The 18,510-nt window shown below is 40.5% G+C and overlaps 1 protein-coding gene across 1 annotated transcript in view; it reads right to left on the reverse strand.

The window, feature by feature from the left end:
- TACC2 (transforming acidic coiled-coil containing protein 2) overlaps positions 1 to 17,951 on the reverse strand; it is a 117,680-nt gene extending 99,729 nt beyond the window's left edge. Inside the window, exons 1-3 of the mRNA XM_053949291.1 lie at positions 17,899 to 17,951; positions 15,095 to 15,172; positions 3,378 to 3,550 (exon numbers count right to left, since the gene is read on the reverse strand). Of these exons, the coding sequence (XP_053805266.1) occupies positions 3,378 to 3,550; positions 15,095 to 15,127 (206 nt within the window). The 5' untranslated portion in view covers positions 15,128 to 15,172; positions 17,899 to 17,951. The remainder of the gene's footprint in view (positions 1 to 3,377; positions 3,551 to 15,094; positions 15,173 to 17,898) is intronic.
- Between the last annotated feature and the right edge of the window lie 559 nt (positions 17,952 to 18,510).

Here is an 18,510-nt window from a genome sequence, read left to right on the forward strand (position 1 = left end):
CGGTTGCCATCCACGCTGATGTAACTCTGAGCCTGAGTGATTATATTCCCAGGAGCCTGAAATCTGAGGATGAATTTAGAAAGCACCGAGGGGAACAAATGCACAGCCAGCTCTGCAACCACAGCACATGTATAGCTGCCTCCCAAATGTTTCTGTTCTCTTTCCACTGACACATGAGAGATCTGTGCAACAGTTTGAGTTGACGCATTTGGACACGGTGTGCTGGAGGACTTAAGGAATCCTGCATTTTAATCTGTCCCTAAGAGGTACTGAAAGTTAGTGAGGAACATGGAATTCATTTCCATATTCCCTTTCAAAAGCAAAACAAAACAAAGCAAGTGACAGTTTTAGAGACAGAACTATTCACTTTTTGAACTTTTCAGTGCAAACAAGCACATGAGAAATCCATCATCGCTAAAGGGCTGCTAACAGCAGCCAGACTCCCCCACCCTCCCTGTGCATCTAAGCTTTCAGGAAAAAGTAGGAAGCAGGAATAATGATCTATACGATCCTCTGGGGAGCTATCCTACCCTTCTCCCCCACCCCCAGTCACTTTTCACCTCCTTGTTCCATACACAGAATAAAACGCAGGCCCCGCAGTATTTTAAGTATGACCAAACGAAATTATTCTAACATGAAAGAGGTAAGCTGTACTGCTGCTGCAGCAAGCAAGCAGGGCCAGGTCTCCTGTCCTGTTCCAGTTCCAGGACTGGCTCCTGGTCTCCATCTGAGATATTTGGAGTTCCAGCAGGAAGCAGGGCAATGACAGAGTGTCCCACAGGATGTGTGGCAGCTTCGTCACCCCACAGTGGCTCTGTGGGTCCCACAGGATCTGTGTTCTGCACTCCAGCTGGGAGAGGTCATCCACAAAGAGTGCTGCATCCCCTGAACTATTTCTGGGTGTGTTATCTTTTAAATTGATGAGTTATATTTTAAATTGATGCATCTGCTTCTTCCTGAACCTGCTGGAAGGAGTGCCTCTAGCATAGAGCTGTCCAGCTGGGGATTCCCCAAGCACTGCACCAGGAGAAGGGCATGGTTATGCCTCTCATGGACACCACTGTAAAGCCCAAGGCTTCCTAACTGTCCTGGCTCTTCAGCATTTTTATTCCACGTGGAAAGTTCACAGATTAATTGTGTATTAATTACTAATTCTGTGTATTAATTACTGGTAACCTTATTTTCAGCACACAGGAGCAGCGAATAACAGGTAAGAAAAAATGGGGCTGAAACAGACAATTATAAAGTTTGAGCCGCAGACATTTTGAGTTCCAAAAGACAAGCATTTAAAAGCAGCTTGTGAGAATTTGAGGAGGACAGAAGAAAGCCACCCAGAGGAAAAGGAAACGTGGTAATTTTCCACCCAGAGCTCCTCCATCCGAGGGTGGCGGGTCACACGCCCTTGAGACTCTCAGAGTTCACTTCAGGGTGGAAAAGATGCGTTCAAAGCAGCACAGGGGAGCGAGTTAAAAATAAACAGCTGGAATGTGGAACTTCAAAGATTTTCCGTTCATTGTCTTTGTTTCTATTTTGGCAGGATGTAACTTAAAAGACAACTTAAAAAACAGGCATGTGCCAGCACTTTCAGGAGCAAGGCTAAAGAAGAAGTAATTGCCTCAGCTCCCGCCCATCTATTAAGTTTCCTGAAACAAGAATCCTATGAATCCTTTCAAGCTGACTCATCCATGTAACATTCATCTCCCACGAGTCCGAATTTTGCATGCTGCAGTGCAAAGCTGTTTTAGCCAGCTTGAATATAAATCTAAGTGTTCTAGCTACTCACATTTTGAAAAGGAACCCCTACATAACTGCTCTTTTGCCATTTTTTGGAGAATACATTTTTAAAAATGCAAATTATTTACAGAATAGGATCAAGGTACGATGCTAATGTTAAAAAAAAAATAAAAAGCAAGACTGCACTTGCTGCAGGCAAGCCACAAATATTCCAAGCCCAAGGTAAGAGTCTCCACTGTGCCATGTGGACTCTGTTACAAATGCTGTCTGTTATTGTGAAGTTCCACAAACAACTCCAGTTTGCAGCAATGTTAGTCATGATAGATCTACTGTAAATATCAGCACTTAGCAGCACTCATCATTTCCTCTCTTTTCCCCCCTTTCCATCACCTGCATACTGATTAGAATAGCAGAAAATTACTGGTTTGCTATAACAAGTCAGAATGCATCATTTTTTTTAGGTAGCTTCCTAATTTATAAAAAAAATTGTTTTCTTCAGTAGGACAGCGTGGTTACACACAAACAATACAGTGATTATGCACAATACCATCAAGAGGAACTAAAACTAGAGGATACATGTGGTATTTGTTAACTGAAATAACAAACAAACAAAATGCCCATTAAAAATCTCACCCTGTCCATTTTTACATCATTATTCCAAATGTGATTTTTTTTCTAGCTACTGGGAATGACATCTATGGCTTCCCTCATTAGAGGCACTCAAAGACAGGAGAAATTAATCCAAGAAAAAGGTGTTTCATGTGTAGACCTGGTGCTCAGCAGTAGAGTGATGCTGGATTACACAAGCCATGCATCTCTAGGAAAGAAGTGCAACCTCTCATCACTTTAAACTTCATGCCTAAATACCTTTATCACTGTAAATTGACTTAGCAGTCTTAGTCTTGCTCAGACTCCATTATTTTCAGTAGATAATTAAGATGGGCTAATGGCAGTCAGAGGAAACAGAATTAATGGCAAATATCCTCCTGTGTAAGAGTTCCACAGCCAAACTGTCCCTTCCAGAAAACAAGCTGCTCTTTTTTCATAAATCCTTTTTGGATTATGTCATGTGTCTGAACTTCCTTGAAATGTCCCCAGTGTGGTCAGTGATGATCTTATTTAATACCTAAATTAGGACTTCAGTTGCCACAAACGGTTGCAAATATCAATAATTTTAAAATAGACTGGATTACACTGGAATAGAATAGAATAGAATAGAATAGAATAGAATGGAATGGAATAGAATAGAATAGAATAGAATAGAATAGAATAGAATAGAATAGAATAGAATAGAATAGAATAGGATATTGGAAGGGACCCACTATGATCCAACTGCCTGAGCACTTCAGGGCTGACCAAAAGTTAAAACAAAGGCTCGTCAATGTTGCTCTGTCTCAGATGAGAGTTTATTAGTGCAAGCAAAAAGCGTGGAAAGGTTACTACAACAGCTGGAGCCTGGTTTATAGTTCTGCAAGAAAGTCAGTTTGGTGATCAGTGAGTAGTCTGGTGGTGTGAGGTTATTTTGAGGAATGCATCATCATCATCATCATTACCATCATCCATCAGGATGACAGATCTCACCCCCAGCTATCAACAGCATCAGGGCTCCAATGCTTTTCCCAGGAAGAAACTTCATGTCTTACCTTGTAGGTCCTGCAGTCGAGGGCGAGAAGCTCTCAGCCAGTGGCGCAGGAGCAGCAAGAGGATCTGAGGTGTCCTGACCTCCCGACTTTGCTGTGCTCTTTTTCTGAGGGCTCCTTTTTAAATTGTGGCCATTACCAGGAGGTTGGCCTAATTCTGAGTCTTGTGGAGTGTTCTAGAATGAAAAGAGAGAACAATTTAAATAGCTGCTGCTATTTTGGGGAAGACATAAGCTTAAGGAGTTTTGTTCTGCCCACAGACACCCTCTGTGGTGGATTTCCCTACTTTGATGGAACTTGCAGGTTCTAAAGCCAAGCCATTTTTTTTTCTTAACAGGAGAAAAACAGAAGGAAGTGGTTGGGCCAGAAATAAGTACTAGGAAAAGAAGAGGGAGACAAGAATGCAACAATTGTTCTAAAGCAGCCAGGGCCTTTACTGACCCAAGGAGGGTATCATCTTCTCTTCTTCCAGGCCTGGCAAATGCTTTCCTTGCTAAGCAAGTTTAAAATGAGAAAGAATGGAAACAGGCTGTAAACTTGGACACTCATAATATTAGCAGCATATTTGGAGTTAAGTTGGAGATAAAGCCAATGTCATTCAAGACCCAGCACTTGAATCCAAGTCCAGATTCCTTCCCTCCCACTCCAACAAAGCTCAGAATGCCTCTGAATTGAAACAGAGGGCTTGATTCTTCACCAGGCTGCCCCTCTCTGATAACAGCGACAGGAAATGCTGTAGTTTCTCTAGTGACAGCTAGAAATGCTATTCCACAACTGTGGCTATGCTGCATCACCTCTTCCTCTTCTCAAATGGAAATAGTTACCAGGGATCTCCATCCATGGAGATATGCCTTACATGAGTGGATTTTTATGTTTCATTTTTATTGCAAATTATTGGTTTTTTGCTGCAGGTAGGAAGAAAGTCCTGGGCAAGCACAAGGGTTACATCAGGTAGTGAGTGGCACCTTCCTACTGATTTTTTTTTTTTGAGGAAGTATCTTTAGAACCTGAAGAAGAACCAGAAAAAGCTGTCCTGAACAGTAGCTGAGGATGTTCTTTGAGCATAGCAAAAGAACTGGAGAAATGGACAGAAACAATCAAGTGAAAAGCAAAGAAGGTCTGAATGAAGGCCTTTTTCAAATCCTCAGGCACATCAAGCAATACCTAAAAAGAAGAAAAGCTTCTTCACCAAATCAACCTTACCATAAAGTCACTGTTGTTTTAATTCTTAATTCTAGTTGTGAGAAGCCTAAGGCACACTTAACCTAAGGACATGTAAGTGTATTTACTGATGGCAGGGTAACACCAGAGGTTAAAAGCACAGTACACAATTCCAGCTCATCTCTTGGGGCTTTTTGCACTCATTTTAACGTTTAGTTTTTCTAGCAGTAGTCAGTAAATTGCAGAGAGCTGTTGTTGAGAGAATTACTCTGCTCTGTGTGAACGTGGTGTGCTCCCGCAGAGCCAAAAGCTGCCCGAGCTCTGAGCCAGGAATGAGACACCCAGTGGACAAGCAAAGCCCGGGCAGTGAGCAGCTGAAAAGGTCAGGCACACTGAAAATACAAAGAGACTTCCTTTATACTTAGGGCAAATTTGATTAACTCTCATATCCTCTGCCTTTCCCTGGAGGAGCCCCTTCACTACAGCTTTGTTCTCCTTTATCTCACCACGTTCTGCTGGGAGAGACCCAGGGCTCTTGGTTTCATGATCATGAAGCACTTACCCAGCATGTGCTGACATCTGGCATTTAGAGTGTTTATCTAAGTATATATGTTGGCTGCAAACCCAGAGTATATGGCAAAAAAATTACTAGAACATCAAGAATTATACGTGGAAATTTGTTTCTTTCAGCCAGGGGGGAAAAAAAATGTAGAGCTGAGTGAACTTACTGGGCTCTGTTCTGATTTTGGTGCAGAGTTTTGGGCAGCCTTGCTTTTGTTTGCATGAGAAATCTGCGTGGAGAGTTTATTTCAGTATGCAGAAAGAGCTATGAAAAAATATGTTACTAAATGAATTACCAGGAAAAACCCCCAGTCAGGGGTGGGTAAATTCCCACCAAGCCAGGTGAGGCAGCCACAGTGCCATGCTCTTACTCAGCCCCTGTATCATGTCTCCTCTTGAGAGGTACAGGTGGGTCAGATGCAGAGCTGGGCCACAAAAAAATGCCTCACAGTAGCAGCCAAATTAAAAAAATCATTTTCAGGCCCCTTGCAGACAGAAATGACCTCCTTTACTTTCCCAGCAGGGCAGGCAGGGTCAGGAGAACCACACAGAGCACCCCAAGAAATTAGTCCAATTTATTAAATTGTCCAGATGCCTGCAGCAGTTGGCAAGAGCAGTGAGAACTAATTATTCATTTTTCCTCCTTTCTACTTCTACCACCTCAAATTTTCTCCAGCTGCTCCGGGTGCCAGGCAGGAGGAACACCTCCCATCTCTCCTGAGATGAAGAGCTGCATGTTTTGTCTCCTTCTCCCAAAGCCTCTGTCATGTTCCAAAGCAGAAAATGCACAGCAATTAAGTCATTAACTAATTTACATGGTGCAGTCTCAGTAGCCACACATGGCTTCTCACTAGCCTCTCCTTCACAAGATCAGCCACTTAGCCCCAAAGGCTCTTCAGGTTACAGTGCTGCTCTGCTGACCTGCTTTTGCAGCCACAGCATGATGGGGATGCCCACAAATCCCTAAAGTAAAACTCCCTGAGAGCCAGGACCCTTTGGATTGTCATCCAGAGTCACAGATCCCAGGTGATAACCAGGGGCTGATCAGCCACATGGGCTCGGGGGTGGCACAGAAGGAAACTCCTCACCAGCCTTGTCACAGCACAAACCCAGCAGCTCATTGCCTAAAGAACCCTCAGAAATCTCAGAAAAGCTACAAGCAGCAGTACAGCTGTTGGAGGAAACTTTGAAATCTTAGCATGGGGTCAGGATAATTTGTCATTGACTCCTTGAGTCACAGAACACTCTGGGGCAGGATAATTTGGTAGAGGTTTGCTGTTGCTATTCATCTCCAGAATTCACAAGTGAAGTGCAGAGTATGGGCATTTATGTGCCTGCTATACCTGAACATCCCATCTCATCAAAGTAAGGATGTTTCCATATTAGACACAGAGAAGGGCCCATGTCCCAGTGATCTTATCAGCTGTTACACCAAAATTTGGACTTTATATCCAAACAGAAACACTGGGAGGGGCAGATTCAGCAGAAGAGAGAAAGATCACAACAAACCAGGTCAGTTATGTGCACACATTTGAAGACTAAATTTAACATTTAACATTTTCCATAGATTATTTGAGGTCAGGGGACTGGTGGTTTGTTTTTGTTTTTGTTTTTGTTTTTGTTTTGTTTTTGGTTTTGGTTTTTGGTTTTGGTTTTGGTTTTGTTTTTTTTGGGTTGATTGGTTTTAACTTTTTTTTTGTCTTTTTAAATAGCTTTGTGCTTTCAGGGAACTAATGTTTAAGAACTTATAGTTAATCTCCAAACCATCCCCTAAGTGACTGAATTTGGCCACAGAAAAATCTGACTCTTGTTCTTGCAGTTCATTACCAAATTTAACATGTATTAAAACAATCTTAGCAGCACAGGCCCTGTTGGAGCAGAGGAGTTTGAACTGTGGGCACTCACTCTTTATTTATTTATTCATTTATTTCCAGGCTGACAGATGTTTTAGTGATCAAAAAGCTGCCCTAATGCCTAGTAAGGCAAAAGCACATATATATGTTCAAAAGAAGCTCAAAAGAGTGTTTTAGCAATAATCTAAAATAAATCTTAATGTAGATATTTACATGCAAAATGAACTATTAATATGCCAAGATATAGAAAATCTTTATATATTGGTTTTCTCCATTTAATGTATTCATGTAATCATCACAAAAGAACATGCTTTGTGAATCTAAGCCAGACAGCAGAAAACCGTAATTCAGTTTTTCGATTAAATTTTTAAAATTTAAGCTAGTTATGCAACTCAGGTGCTGAACTAGCTTTGCAAAGCAAGCTTTTTAAATTTTTAATTAATGTGTGAAAACAATTATAAAGACTATGTTTTGTTCACAAGTACCATCAGAAAGCTGCAGTTAAATAAATGACTTTTGAGTTTCAATACATACAGCCTCTGAAGTGATTGACTACAGAAGCTTGCAGCTAAATTTGTTCTATATTTGTTTCAAGTGTAACATACACCTATGTGAAAAGGATTCTCATTATAAAGAGTTAGTTAACTGGAAGACTTCAATAATTAAAATAAAAACCAGAACACAGAGGTTCTCAGCATTTTTAAGTCTAGGCTAATTAAAAAAACCCAACAACAAACCAACCAGCTTTGTCACAGAGAGCATACAAACAACAGGAGGAAAACTAAACAGCTCATAATTGTTTCCCCTTTAAGGCAGCACAATATTTAAATGAATACAACTGATTCTCCTGAAATATGCAATATAATTTGCATTAAAGCCTTCCAAAAGCACTGGAGTCTGCAAGAACACAAAGTAAATCTACAGGATCACTTTGTTTTTAAAAATTGATTGATAGCACTGGGATTACTGGGTGTGTAGTTGGTTACAAGTGTGTGATATCACAGGGTGGAAAACTGAGAGTTTGGGATTTTAGAATACAGAAATAAATATGAAGCAAGATGGAGGCTTTAGGGTGGAGACAAGTTGTTGTTCTTTACCTTCTTCTTGCTTCTTCTTCATGGGTTTGGGTGATGTTTTGTGATTGGACAGAAAAGGCCTCGTTGCAGGCTTTGAGGGATCAGTTATTGGGTTAAAAGGGAAAATAATCTAGGTGTCCTTTCTTAATTGGATAGTTTAGTTTTAAAAGACCTTGTAACAAGAGTCAGTTGGCCATTTTGTGCCTTGCTAATGAAAAAGCTGCAGAACTCACAGTAGTGAGACTGTAAGATAGACAAGAAATAACAAACACCTGAGTCCGAACACGAAACACCGTCTCAAGTGCCTTCAAATCCGACCTCGAGAAACTGATACCAGAGCTCTGAGCAGCTCAGAGTGATCTTTGAGGGGTTACATTAACTTTCCATTCCCACTAACTCCCTCTGGTTTCGTGGAGGGAAAGCTGGAGCAAGCCTTTACAAATCTCAACCAATAAACCAGAAATTACCTTTCCTTTTCCTCCATGTCTTCCATTACAACTTGGGGGAGGGAGGTGTTTGAACAGTTTGTTGTTTTTTTTTTAAAGTCTGCTGCTAGAGGTTGTTCACATGGCTGGGAAATCAGGGTTTTTAAATGTCTCTTGAAATTTTTGAAGACAGAACAGGTTTTTTTGAAACCACCTTTTCACTCTTCTGGCTTTTGTTGTTGTTCTGCAGGAACAGTAGCCAAGCTGTAAGTTAGAGTTTTTAAACTTTGTATCTTTGGAGAGTCATTGTCTCTCCCTTGTTTGGAGAAGTGGTACCAAAATAAATAAGTAGATAGTGAGTGGATATTGCTTTAACAGCTGGAACTTTACATTAAAATCAGTGAACACTGGTCAGCAAAACCAGTGAGCCATCCCAGAAGAGTAACAAATTACCTCATATATTGAGCCAAGCTTGAGCTCCATGTGACACTTTAGATCTGAAGAATTACACTAAAACTCAGTTTTTTATCACCTTGCAAGGGAGCTAAATGTGATTTTAGCAAACAGCTTGGTGCATTGCTGCCCCTTTTTGAGAGTGGCTGGGGTACAGCTGTGTGGAGGGGATGCCTGTCATGACCTCTTCTTGCCTTTCTTCCCAAACATTGTGACTACTCCATCAGTTGGATGTAATTATGACATGATCAGATAGGAAGAGCAGACTCTATCCTGAAGGGAGTCTCTGTATAGAGTTTTGCAATTACAGTAGATTTTTTCTTTAATCAGTAATGGTGTAATTTGCTGTTGCTTCTGGCGTGGTTTATTTGTCTCTCACGGGAGGAGAATTTTAAGTTCATACCTATTCTAATTAAAACCCTCAAAGGGGCAGGAATGCAAAAATTGGCATTCGCTTCTCATTTAATTTAATTTGCTTCTCACAAATACAAGACACAAAGTAAATTGTGATATGGTAACAATGGTATTTCAAAAATTCTTACAGCTTTTGATTGTAAGTACCTATGACCTTCTCTTAGAGATAAAGGGCTGCTTTTCCTCCTGAGAAACACCTACAGAAATGACTCTGCCTGTGAACACAAAAATAAACACTGGTGTGTGTAGGGGTGTGTGTGTATACTTATATATTTATAGTCACCATCTTATCCTTGATTTAGCTTTTTTTCCCAGAACACACAGCCACAGCAGGGACAATTCAAACCTTCAGGCTTCAGTGCTTGTGTTTATGACTCTTCCAGTCCACTGAGGGCACCAAATTGTTTATCTTTAGATTCTTGTCATGTCAACATGGGTGTCTTCTCAACCACCTGAGAAGCCTTGCTGTGCTGGAGGAATGTGCACGGAGTTAATGAAGCCTGTCTGTGTAACTCCTTCATGGCTCTCCTTAACTTCACCTTTCCACCTGCCCAATGTGATCTGTGGTCAGCAAGCAAAGGAAAATTCACAGTTAGCTTTGTATCTTCTCCAGTCTGGCTGCAGTTGTTTTCCTTTGTCCCTTTCCTGGTGTTTGCTGAAGGCCTGGTGAGTGCCTGGATTATTTTCTTAAGGATGGCAGGTGTATGAGATACAGCAGGAGAGAGAGAGAATAAAGTTGATGAACTTGGGAAGGAAATCTTCATCCTCTAACTTGCAATTTTCAGTCAGTATAGTTTTAGCTAAAGCAGCTTTCTGCTGAGTGGTCCTTAGCAGCCTGACAATAAATGACTTGAGAAGATGCTGTTGGATTCAAATAAAGTAGTATAGGAAAATAATCTCCAGGTTGAGTCCCAAACTCTGTTGTGCTTCCCAGCCAACAGTGTTTGCCTGCCTACTAATTTCACAGCTGTGGAAAATGCAGGTCCAACATTTTCACACTATTTTTTAAATGAAGAAATGTAGTAAATAATTACAGAGGAACTTTATAAATATTATATATTTTTCCTTTTCATCTCTACCCATAAATTCACATCCCATGAGAAACGGTGATGGCTTTACAGTTGTGAAGGAAGCTTTAGCCATTACTTCAGAAGAGAAGGACCAGTCTCCCAAATTCCTTTTCACTATACTTTCAAATTAAGAACTCTGCCACAACTTTGAATCTTCTTCTTTCATCCCCTCTCCTTCACTCACAGGAAAGATGTAAATAATAATGTGAATAATAATTATTCATTGCAGTGAGAAGTGTCCCAGAATTTGCTGCATTTGCATAAAAGGATATAATTCTCTGAAAACATACAATGTTCTTTTTGAGTAAACTCAAAGAAATACTTGACATTATTCACCATAGAATATTGGACCAGCAGCAATTACCACTGGAAGTAAGAATTAATTAATTAATGTGGTGGCTGGAGGTCTGTCAGGACTACGTAAGCATCAGGAACAGACAACAACTGACAGCAACATCCTGATAGGCACTGGATGAAATGCAAGGAAAAATGAAAGAGAATCATAATTCAGGGAGTAAAAGTTTTGAATCCTAGTGGAGACAACAAACCCAGAGAAGAGCCCCTGTGGGGTAACAGAGAATCACATTAAAATGCCACAGGTAAAATTACCGTGCAGAAAATTGGGAATGCATTTTTGTTCCCAGCTGACTGTGAACAATGGAATGTATACAGATGTTACTGCACTATTCAAAAAGTATGTCAACAGCCAGTTAGAGCCCCAGAGCTCAGAGGGGTTTGCCCAGTTCCCATCTGTGGGATTGGAGGCTGAATGCTGGACAGAGCTGCTGCTGAGCCCGGCATCCTCTGCTGATCCCTGCAGCACCAGGGTCTGAAGGGAGAGCCACAGCAATTAACCAAAACCACCAGTTCAGGGAGACTGAAATCAGCTGAAAGATGGAAAAAGTAATAATGCAGAATATTAACTGCAGGATGCTCAGCAGTCAGATTTGTTCAGAGGAAATAAGTGGAGAAATCTGAGCAGGATCACAGCACGACAACTGCAGACAGCTCCAGACTCCTGAGAAGTTGTGGTCCCTCTGCCAAATGTTGCCTGTCTTACACATTTCACAGCAGAAGACAGGAACAAAAAGATAACCACACATTAAGATCTATGTTTAAAGAGAAATTAACAATAACAGAGATGTGGAATGACCAGCTTTGTTTGCTTTTTTGCTTATTTCAGAAAACCAAGAGGAAGAAAGGATAAAGCAAAATATGTAGAAATAACTTCTGTCTAACTGACTTTGAAATTCCCTCTTCAACTCTGGGGCAGAAGATGCATTACTAGAACTTCAATTCAGCAGCAGTTTTCACCTTCAAAGAGCATTAAAATTACTTGGTGACTTTTACTTTTCTGTAGTCGTGAGAAAGGCTGTGGAATATGACAGTCCTCCTCTTCAGAACTCTGAGTGGCAAGAATTAAAACCCTGAGTTAAAAGTATTCCATATTAGAAAATATAGCCTATTCAAATTTTACAAAGTTTTATGCTCATGTCTCCAGTTAAAAAGAACTCTTTCTGGTTTTAACATCCTCCACCCACCCCTTTAAAATGAGAGCAAAGATGCCTTGGTAATGGCATCATTCTAGTAAAAATAAAGGTAAAATACAGTCAGGGAAGTCAATAATAATCCTGTAACATGCAGTCACTTTGAGAGATGTCTCTGAGCTCTCTCCACAACCCCTGAAGCAGAATGGATGGGGCTGAGATACATCTGGGATCACTCTGCTTCCCACAGACCATGTGCCTGACTGTCTGACATTTTAGGGAGCAGATTTGTTGGTCCTGCTCAGCTTGGTCTCATTCCTAAGTGTGGCTTTATGAGCTGGCACCTGAGTCCAGACTGTGCAGAGGTGCAGGGCTGAGGAAGTTGCAGTCACATCAGCTGCTGTGCAAGAGAGTGTTTTCCTTTTATTAAGGCCATGTGGATGATTTTTGGACATTTGGCTGTCCAGAAAAGTCAAGGAAAAGAAGACAGTGTCATTCCTCCATGACACCCAGTTCTTTTGGGTGGATTGAGATAGATCTGTTTAATGGGCAGCACAACAGCTGAGGCCTTCTACAGTTCCCTAAACTGCAGTACTTTCCACAGCTTCCCATTAAAGAACACCCCCATTACTTCACCTGCATTTTGCCTTCTAAAGGCTGGATCTCAAGCATCAAACTGGGTCAAAGTATCTGTTCTTCCAGAATGTTTCTTTTTCAATTTAAAGACCTTTCTCTTCATGTGGAGTTTCACTATTCAAGGAAAATGCATCCTAAAAATAGTTTATATTTAATTCAGCATAAGCCCAACAAGCTGTGCCACTGCAATAGGGCAGGACACAATCCTAAAATCTCTCAGCATCCTGGGCTTTGTGTGCTTCACAGCAAAACAGAACATGGTTAGTATCAGTATATGTGAAATCACTTTGTTAAATATACTGCTGGCCCCAGCCTTGCTTTATCCAAGCATTTTCTTTGTTCATTGCCACTAAATTTAGATGATATTCTCCTCAGAGGCTGGTCTCTACAAGACAGATTGGCTATTTACTTTTTCTCCAAGTGTCTACTGCAATCTTCCTAGTAGCACATTTATTCCACAGATCTTCCCACTCATTAAATGAGTTCTAAACTTAGCACAGGCTCTCCCAGCTTTAATGCAAACCATGTGTGAGGCTTCCAAATGACTCACTGAGAGCATGAGCCGTGCAGGGGTGTTCTCTGATAAACACATAAATACAAACAACTCAGACCAACTGGTTCTGAGCATAAGAACAACCCCAGCTGAGCTATTTCAGTGGTGTTAGGGTTGGAAGGAAAGGCAGCCAGCAAAGGGGGTCAAGTACAGGCTGCTTCTCTAAAGCAGAGATTGCTACTAAAGAAAAAAAAAAGTTAAAAGAAACCAGATTTGTTTTTTACAACTTGCTGAAAAATTAAATGTATCTGCCTTGCAAATGTGCAGTCAGTCTCACAAAACCCAAAAGCCAGAAGAAGATGCAGGAGAAAAAGAGCAGCCAAGCCTGGTGCCAACATTTTGAATGCAAACCATGCAAACCAGTTTCATCATCCACTACCTGCTGTGCTCCTTGGCTTGGTGGTATAAGGATGGCTTTATTGACATTGGGGAATTTCTGAGTGAAAATCAGAATATTTAAGTTTTGTTGCTACTTCTTGTTATCTCTCTGTTTTTTTTAAATAATTTGGATTCTTAGCATATTTTGTTTTGCTCTGGAGGGGGTTGGGCTGTCTTTTGTTTTGGTTTTTACAGTCTGAAAAGGAGACCAGAGGCTTCCTTTCCTTTTAGAAGAGTTTTTTTACTACATTTCTTGATAAATTCAGTAGTTTTTAAGTCAAGTCTTCTCAGCCTCAGGATGACTCCTGAACAAATATATTTGACTTCCAAAATCTTCCTGAGTGGAAGCTGTACACTATGGAGAAAAAATTCTCTTAGTTATAGAAATAAGCCCATTCCCCTCTTCCCAAACCTTGAGAAAAGCTGGGACCAAATCTTGGGCTAACAATAAAACCTGGTAAGAATAACCACGGACTATGGAAGATTTTTCTTCTAAAAATATTTAATAAAAATTCTGTAATAGTTGTAATACTGACTGCCTTGAGAGGCTCCACTTTGCAATGCAGAAGGTGCAGCAGATCTGCTGATAGCTGAAGTGGAAGCAGAATGAATCCTGATGCATTTTAGCAGCTACCACAACATATGGAAGAGGAGAGGACAAAGTGTAGACCGGTGTTTTAATTGTTGAAATTAATGAATTACAACTTTTATTCAAACTTGTATCAGCATAGTAACTTCTAATGTCATTGTATACCAGTAGCCAGAGCATTTCACTGCCTTCCTTTTGAAAATGTAAAAATAAACCAGCAAACAGCACCATGCATTAACAGCACACCCCGGGAACGCGGGTGCAAAGCCCTGGATGGGGACACAGACAGTGCAAGGTCATTTCTGAACAAGGAGGAGCTGCTGTGTGCCAGGGCTCTGAGGCCACCACAGGCACTGCCCAGCTCCCAGGGCCTGTCCCCACCCTGCCCATGGCCCAGGACCCTATTTCAGCCTCCCCAGGGATGTCATCCCCTGTGATGCCATCGGGCACTGGTCCTGACCCTGGCTGCCACCCTGGGCTCTTCCCTCTGCTCAGGGATGTGCCTGGTGCTGCCCCAGCTGCCCGTGGCTGCCCTGCTCCCAGGCTGGGGTGCTGGGATGAGCCAGCCCTGCTAACAGAATTAGTCTTCCTTTATTAGCACCTACATCCCATAAAAACCCTGCACTATGTCTGCTTGCTGATAATCAGGTGGCAGTTAGATCACAGAAACAGAGGAGAGATACAGTGGTCATTTGTGGATTCATGACTCCAGTTGTGAATCCCAGTCCTGAACTTGATGTTGATTTTTGAGGGTAAAAGCTTCCCTAAATGTGAAGTGGGGAGGCAATACAAGAAACTATTTACTGTGACTGTTTTCCCAGTAGTAACTCCTAAATGTCAATAACCACTGCACTGCCCGAACCGTGCCCCGATGCTTTGGAGTGCTGTCATTGCCAAAGGAAAAAAATACACCAAGTTGCTTTCAATTACCATTAATGACACTTAAATATGAGTGTAACGGGGAGCAGAAGATAAACACGGGGTAAGTGGCCTGTGGAAGCAGTTTCTGAAAGGTTTGCTCTAGGCTAGGAGGGGAGGAAAAGCAATTGCCCTGTCACACTCACCTCATTCTCTGCACTGCTGTTCTCGTTGCCCATCTCAACTCTGATGTCCAGGATCACACAGCAATTAAAGAAAAATCACTGGAAGAAAAGAAAAAGCTCTTAATGTGCTGTCAAATAAAAAAAAAACCAAACAAAAAAAACCCCAAAAAAACAACAACAAAAAACCAAAACAAACAAACAAACAAAACCCACAAAAAAAAAAAAAAAAAAAAAAAACGCTGGAAATTCTGAAGGGCTCTCATCTCAGCCAGATGCCCCTCCTGACATTCAGCTTTACAATGATTCTAAGTCATAAACTGGGGGAAAAGAACTCTTAATGCTTTTATTTCCTCATGTCTCTCTGCTGTCTTCTGGAAAGACAGTCCTCGAAACTCAGCTTTGTTACTCTGGAATATCCCAAGACATTTGAACATGCCAAAAAAAAAGACATTTTCCTTGCCAAAGTCACTTTGGACAGACAGCCCATAGGAAAACCTTGCTGTTTTAGCTGTATTCAAACCATTTGTATTACTTGAAATTCCTGGACCAAGCTGCCTGCTCACATTGTCAGAACCGTGGTGTTAAACCTGACTATCACTTTAACACGCAATTTGCAATCAAAGCACTCAGAGAAAGAGTAAATGGATTTTTTTACCCTGATCACTGGCATCGTTCCCTGCTTTTCTTAGGCATTATTCTGTTACAATGTTGTGCTCTAAACACCTTCTTTAAACTTAAGAGGATCTGCCTACCATAATTACTATTGGTTTTATACTAGTTCAGGTCTAATTATTTAATTTCAAAAAAATCTCTGAGCAGTTCTAGGGTTAAGTGTCTCCCCGGGCATTGTTGATTTCTATAATTTTTTTTGAAAAGGATACTCTATAGTAAAAGTCCACACTAGAGATTCACTTATAGAAATTCTTGTGCTAGACATTTTATTTGGGGGCTCATGCATTGGAATTCATTGTATTTATTGTATTACTGAATAGGTGAAAATTACACATTATTACTGTCTCTTCAGTTTTGTTTTGTTTTTTTTTTTTTCCAAAGAATGTGGGATTGCTCTGCAGTGTGTGTCAAGAAAAACTCCATTAAAGTTAGGCTGTAAAAGGGAGATTGCACTTTGAACGCCAAGGAAACCATACAAGCTTTTAAGGAATGTTGTTCCTTATTACTACAGTACATTTTTTAAAACTTGAAATATTATTTTTCTTCACAGGAGGCTTGGGGAGAGAGAAGTTTGGTGCTGTGCTCTCAAGCTCTGTTCTGTTTAAACTTGATTGTCTTCAGGGGATACAGAAGTGCTTGAACTTGCTCCTGTTGAAATCACTGAGGCCAGGACTGCACTTTCAGTGATGAATTAGCAACATGAGGTTTTATCTGCTGAGATTGCTGCCAAATCCTCTCCTCTTTTAAACAGTTTTAGAACTGTTTTAAAACAGTTCTGAGCTACGCTGAAGACTGGATGTGACATTTTCAAAATCACTGTTCCCCAAGTATGAAATACTCCATCATGGAGTAATGTACACACACAAATCTTCCCAGGCTCAGCCCAGCGAAATGTTCCAAGACAACACATTAAGATTATAATATTTTAAGTATGTATTGATATAATAAAACATTCTCACACTGTTAGAGCTGCTGACTAAGGCTTAAATGCACAGGAGGGAAAGAATAACTCCACTATAAAGATGTGCTTCCCTCAACAGCCAGCACAATTCTTTAAGAGTGAATATTGTGGCATTTGTTCCCCTGACATGCTGAGCTTTTCTCTTCCCAGATATTTTTCTGTCCTTACAGACATCATGTGAAAATATCTGTACATTATTCCCTCACAAGCACTTGCAGTAATAACATAAACTGGGGAATGAATGGAACTCTCCCAAATCCCTGTGGAGTTGTTTAGTCAATTGTGCAAAATTCAGATTTTGCCCATCAAGTTCTTCAATAGATTCGCCAATGTATGTCAAAATGTTGTCCTATTTATTTTAGAGTAAATTCACTCCAGTGCATAATATACTGTCAATATTTCTGCACCAGCTCAGCCATACTGACTGTTAAGGACAGCAACTGCTAATAGAGGCCAAAGTTCTCATATTGAGTTGAAAGATAACAATACTTTTTTTACAGTTTTTAAATTAAAATGCACTGGAATCAAAGTAGAAAATGACAAGAGCACAGCAGAAGTGCCAGCTGTCAAAAATCTCCACTAACACATCGTATCATATTGTCTACCCACTCTTTTCTTTCCCTAGAGCATGAAATTTCACAATTTTCACACAATTCTCACATCACCATCTGCTTAATAATGAAGATAAATGTCATAAATAGGAAATAAAGACATTACAGATTCTCCAATAATGAAACAAGCGATAGTAATGTTAAAGTGTGAATTACATTGCAGAGTGCTAAGATAATTTTTCAGATTACAGTGTTACTGTAATCCTTTTACATACATTATTTCTAAATCATTCAATGCACAAGCATTACTTAGGTTGCAAACTAAAAGTGCTTTATCATATGTATAGACTTTCAAATAAGCATTATAAACATGCTAAAAATCCATCCATTAAATAAACATAGCTTAACCAAAAGATAATATTCATCATCTTTCTATAGTATCTTTCACAATTTACATGTCATTATTGAAATTATTTGAACACTACATATCTCAGAAAGAGCTCAGTGATACCAAATTGGTCTGTTCAGCCTGCAGAGACTTTTGAGCTGAACAACTCAAAAGTCATTATCTGACATGGCTTTTTAAGCTGAACAACTGCTCCACTGAAAGCAAACAAGAGGATGTTTAACGTTGCACTTACATTCCAAGATTTATCTGGCACCTTTGGCTTCACTGATGCTTTTAGAGCGTATCTTCAAACCATTCTTTCCATCTTCACCTCACCAGTTTTCACCTGATTTTCCTCCTACTTCTCCTCAGACTCATGAAATGTAGGCTTTCTCTCCGGGACCCACCTTCATAACCTGCTCAACAACCAACTTGCCTCCACCCCAGGCGAGAAAGAAAACAAGTTCCACCTCCTCAGCCCGGCCTCCCCCTGCTCCTGCCAGGCTGCCGAGGCTCTCTGCCTGCCAGAAATCCAGTTTTTCCCAAAAGCAACCCCAGAGAACATCAATTTTGGGTCAAACATATTTCACTTCTACTGTTTCTTGGCATGTGATATAAGCAGTTGCTTCTTGCAAAAAATGGTTCAGGGAAACTCTGTCAATAACACACTGGAGTTATGCACGTGTTGTTTTCAAGGGAAAATTAGTATTGGGGGGAAATCTATTCTGCATTTTGTGTCCAGGTTTGTTTATGTGTTTAAGCTCATCTTTCATTTTCTCGTATTACCCTTGAAAGCTGTCAGAAATACCTGCTAGCAAATGTTGATGTGCCTGTTCAGGTTATGGTGAAATAATTTCCCATTTAA

Source organism: Vidua chalybeata, chromosome 8 (genome assembly GCF_026979565.1).
Source record: "Vidua chalybeata isolate OUT-0048 chromosome 8, bVidCha1 merged haplotype, whole genome shotgun sequence".
NCBI lineage: Eukaryota > Metazoa > Chordata > Aves > Passeriformes > Viduidae > Vidua > Vidua chalybeata.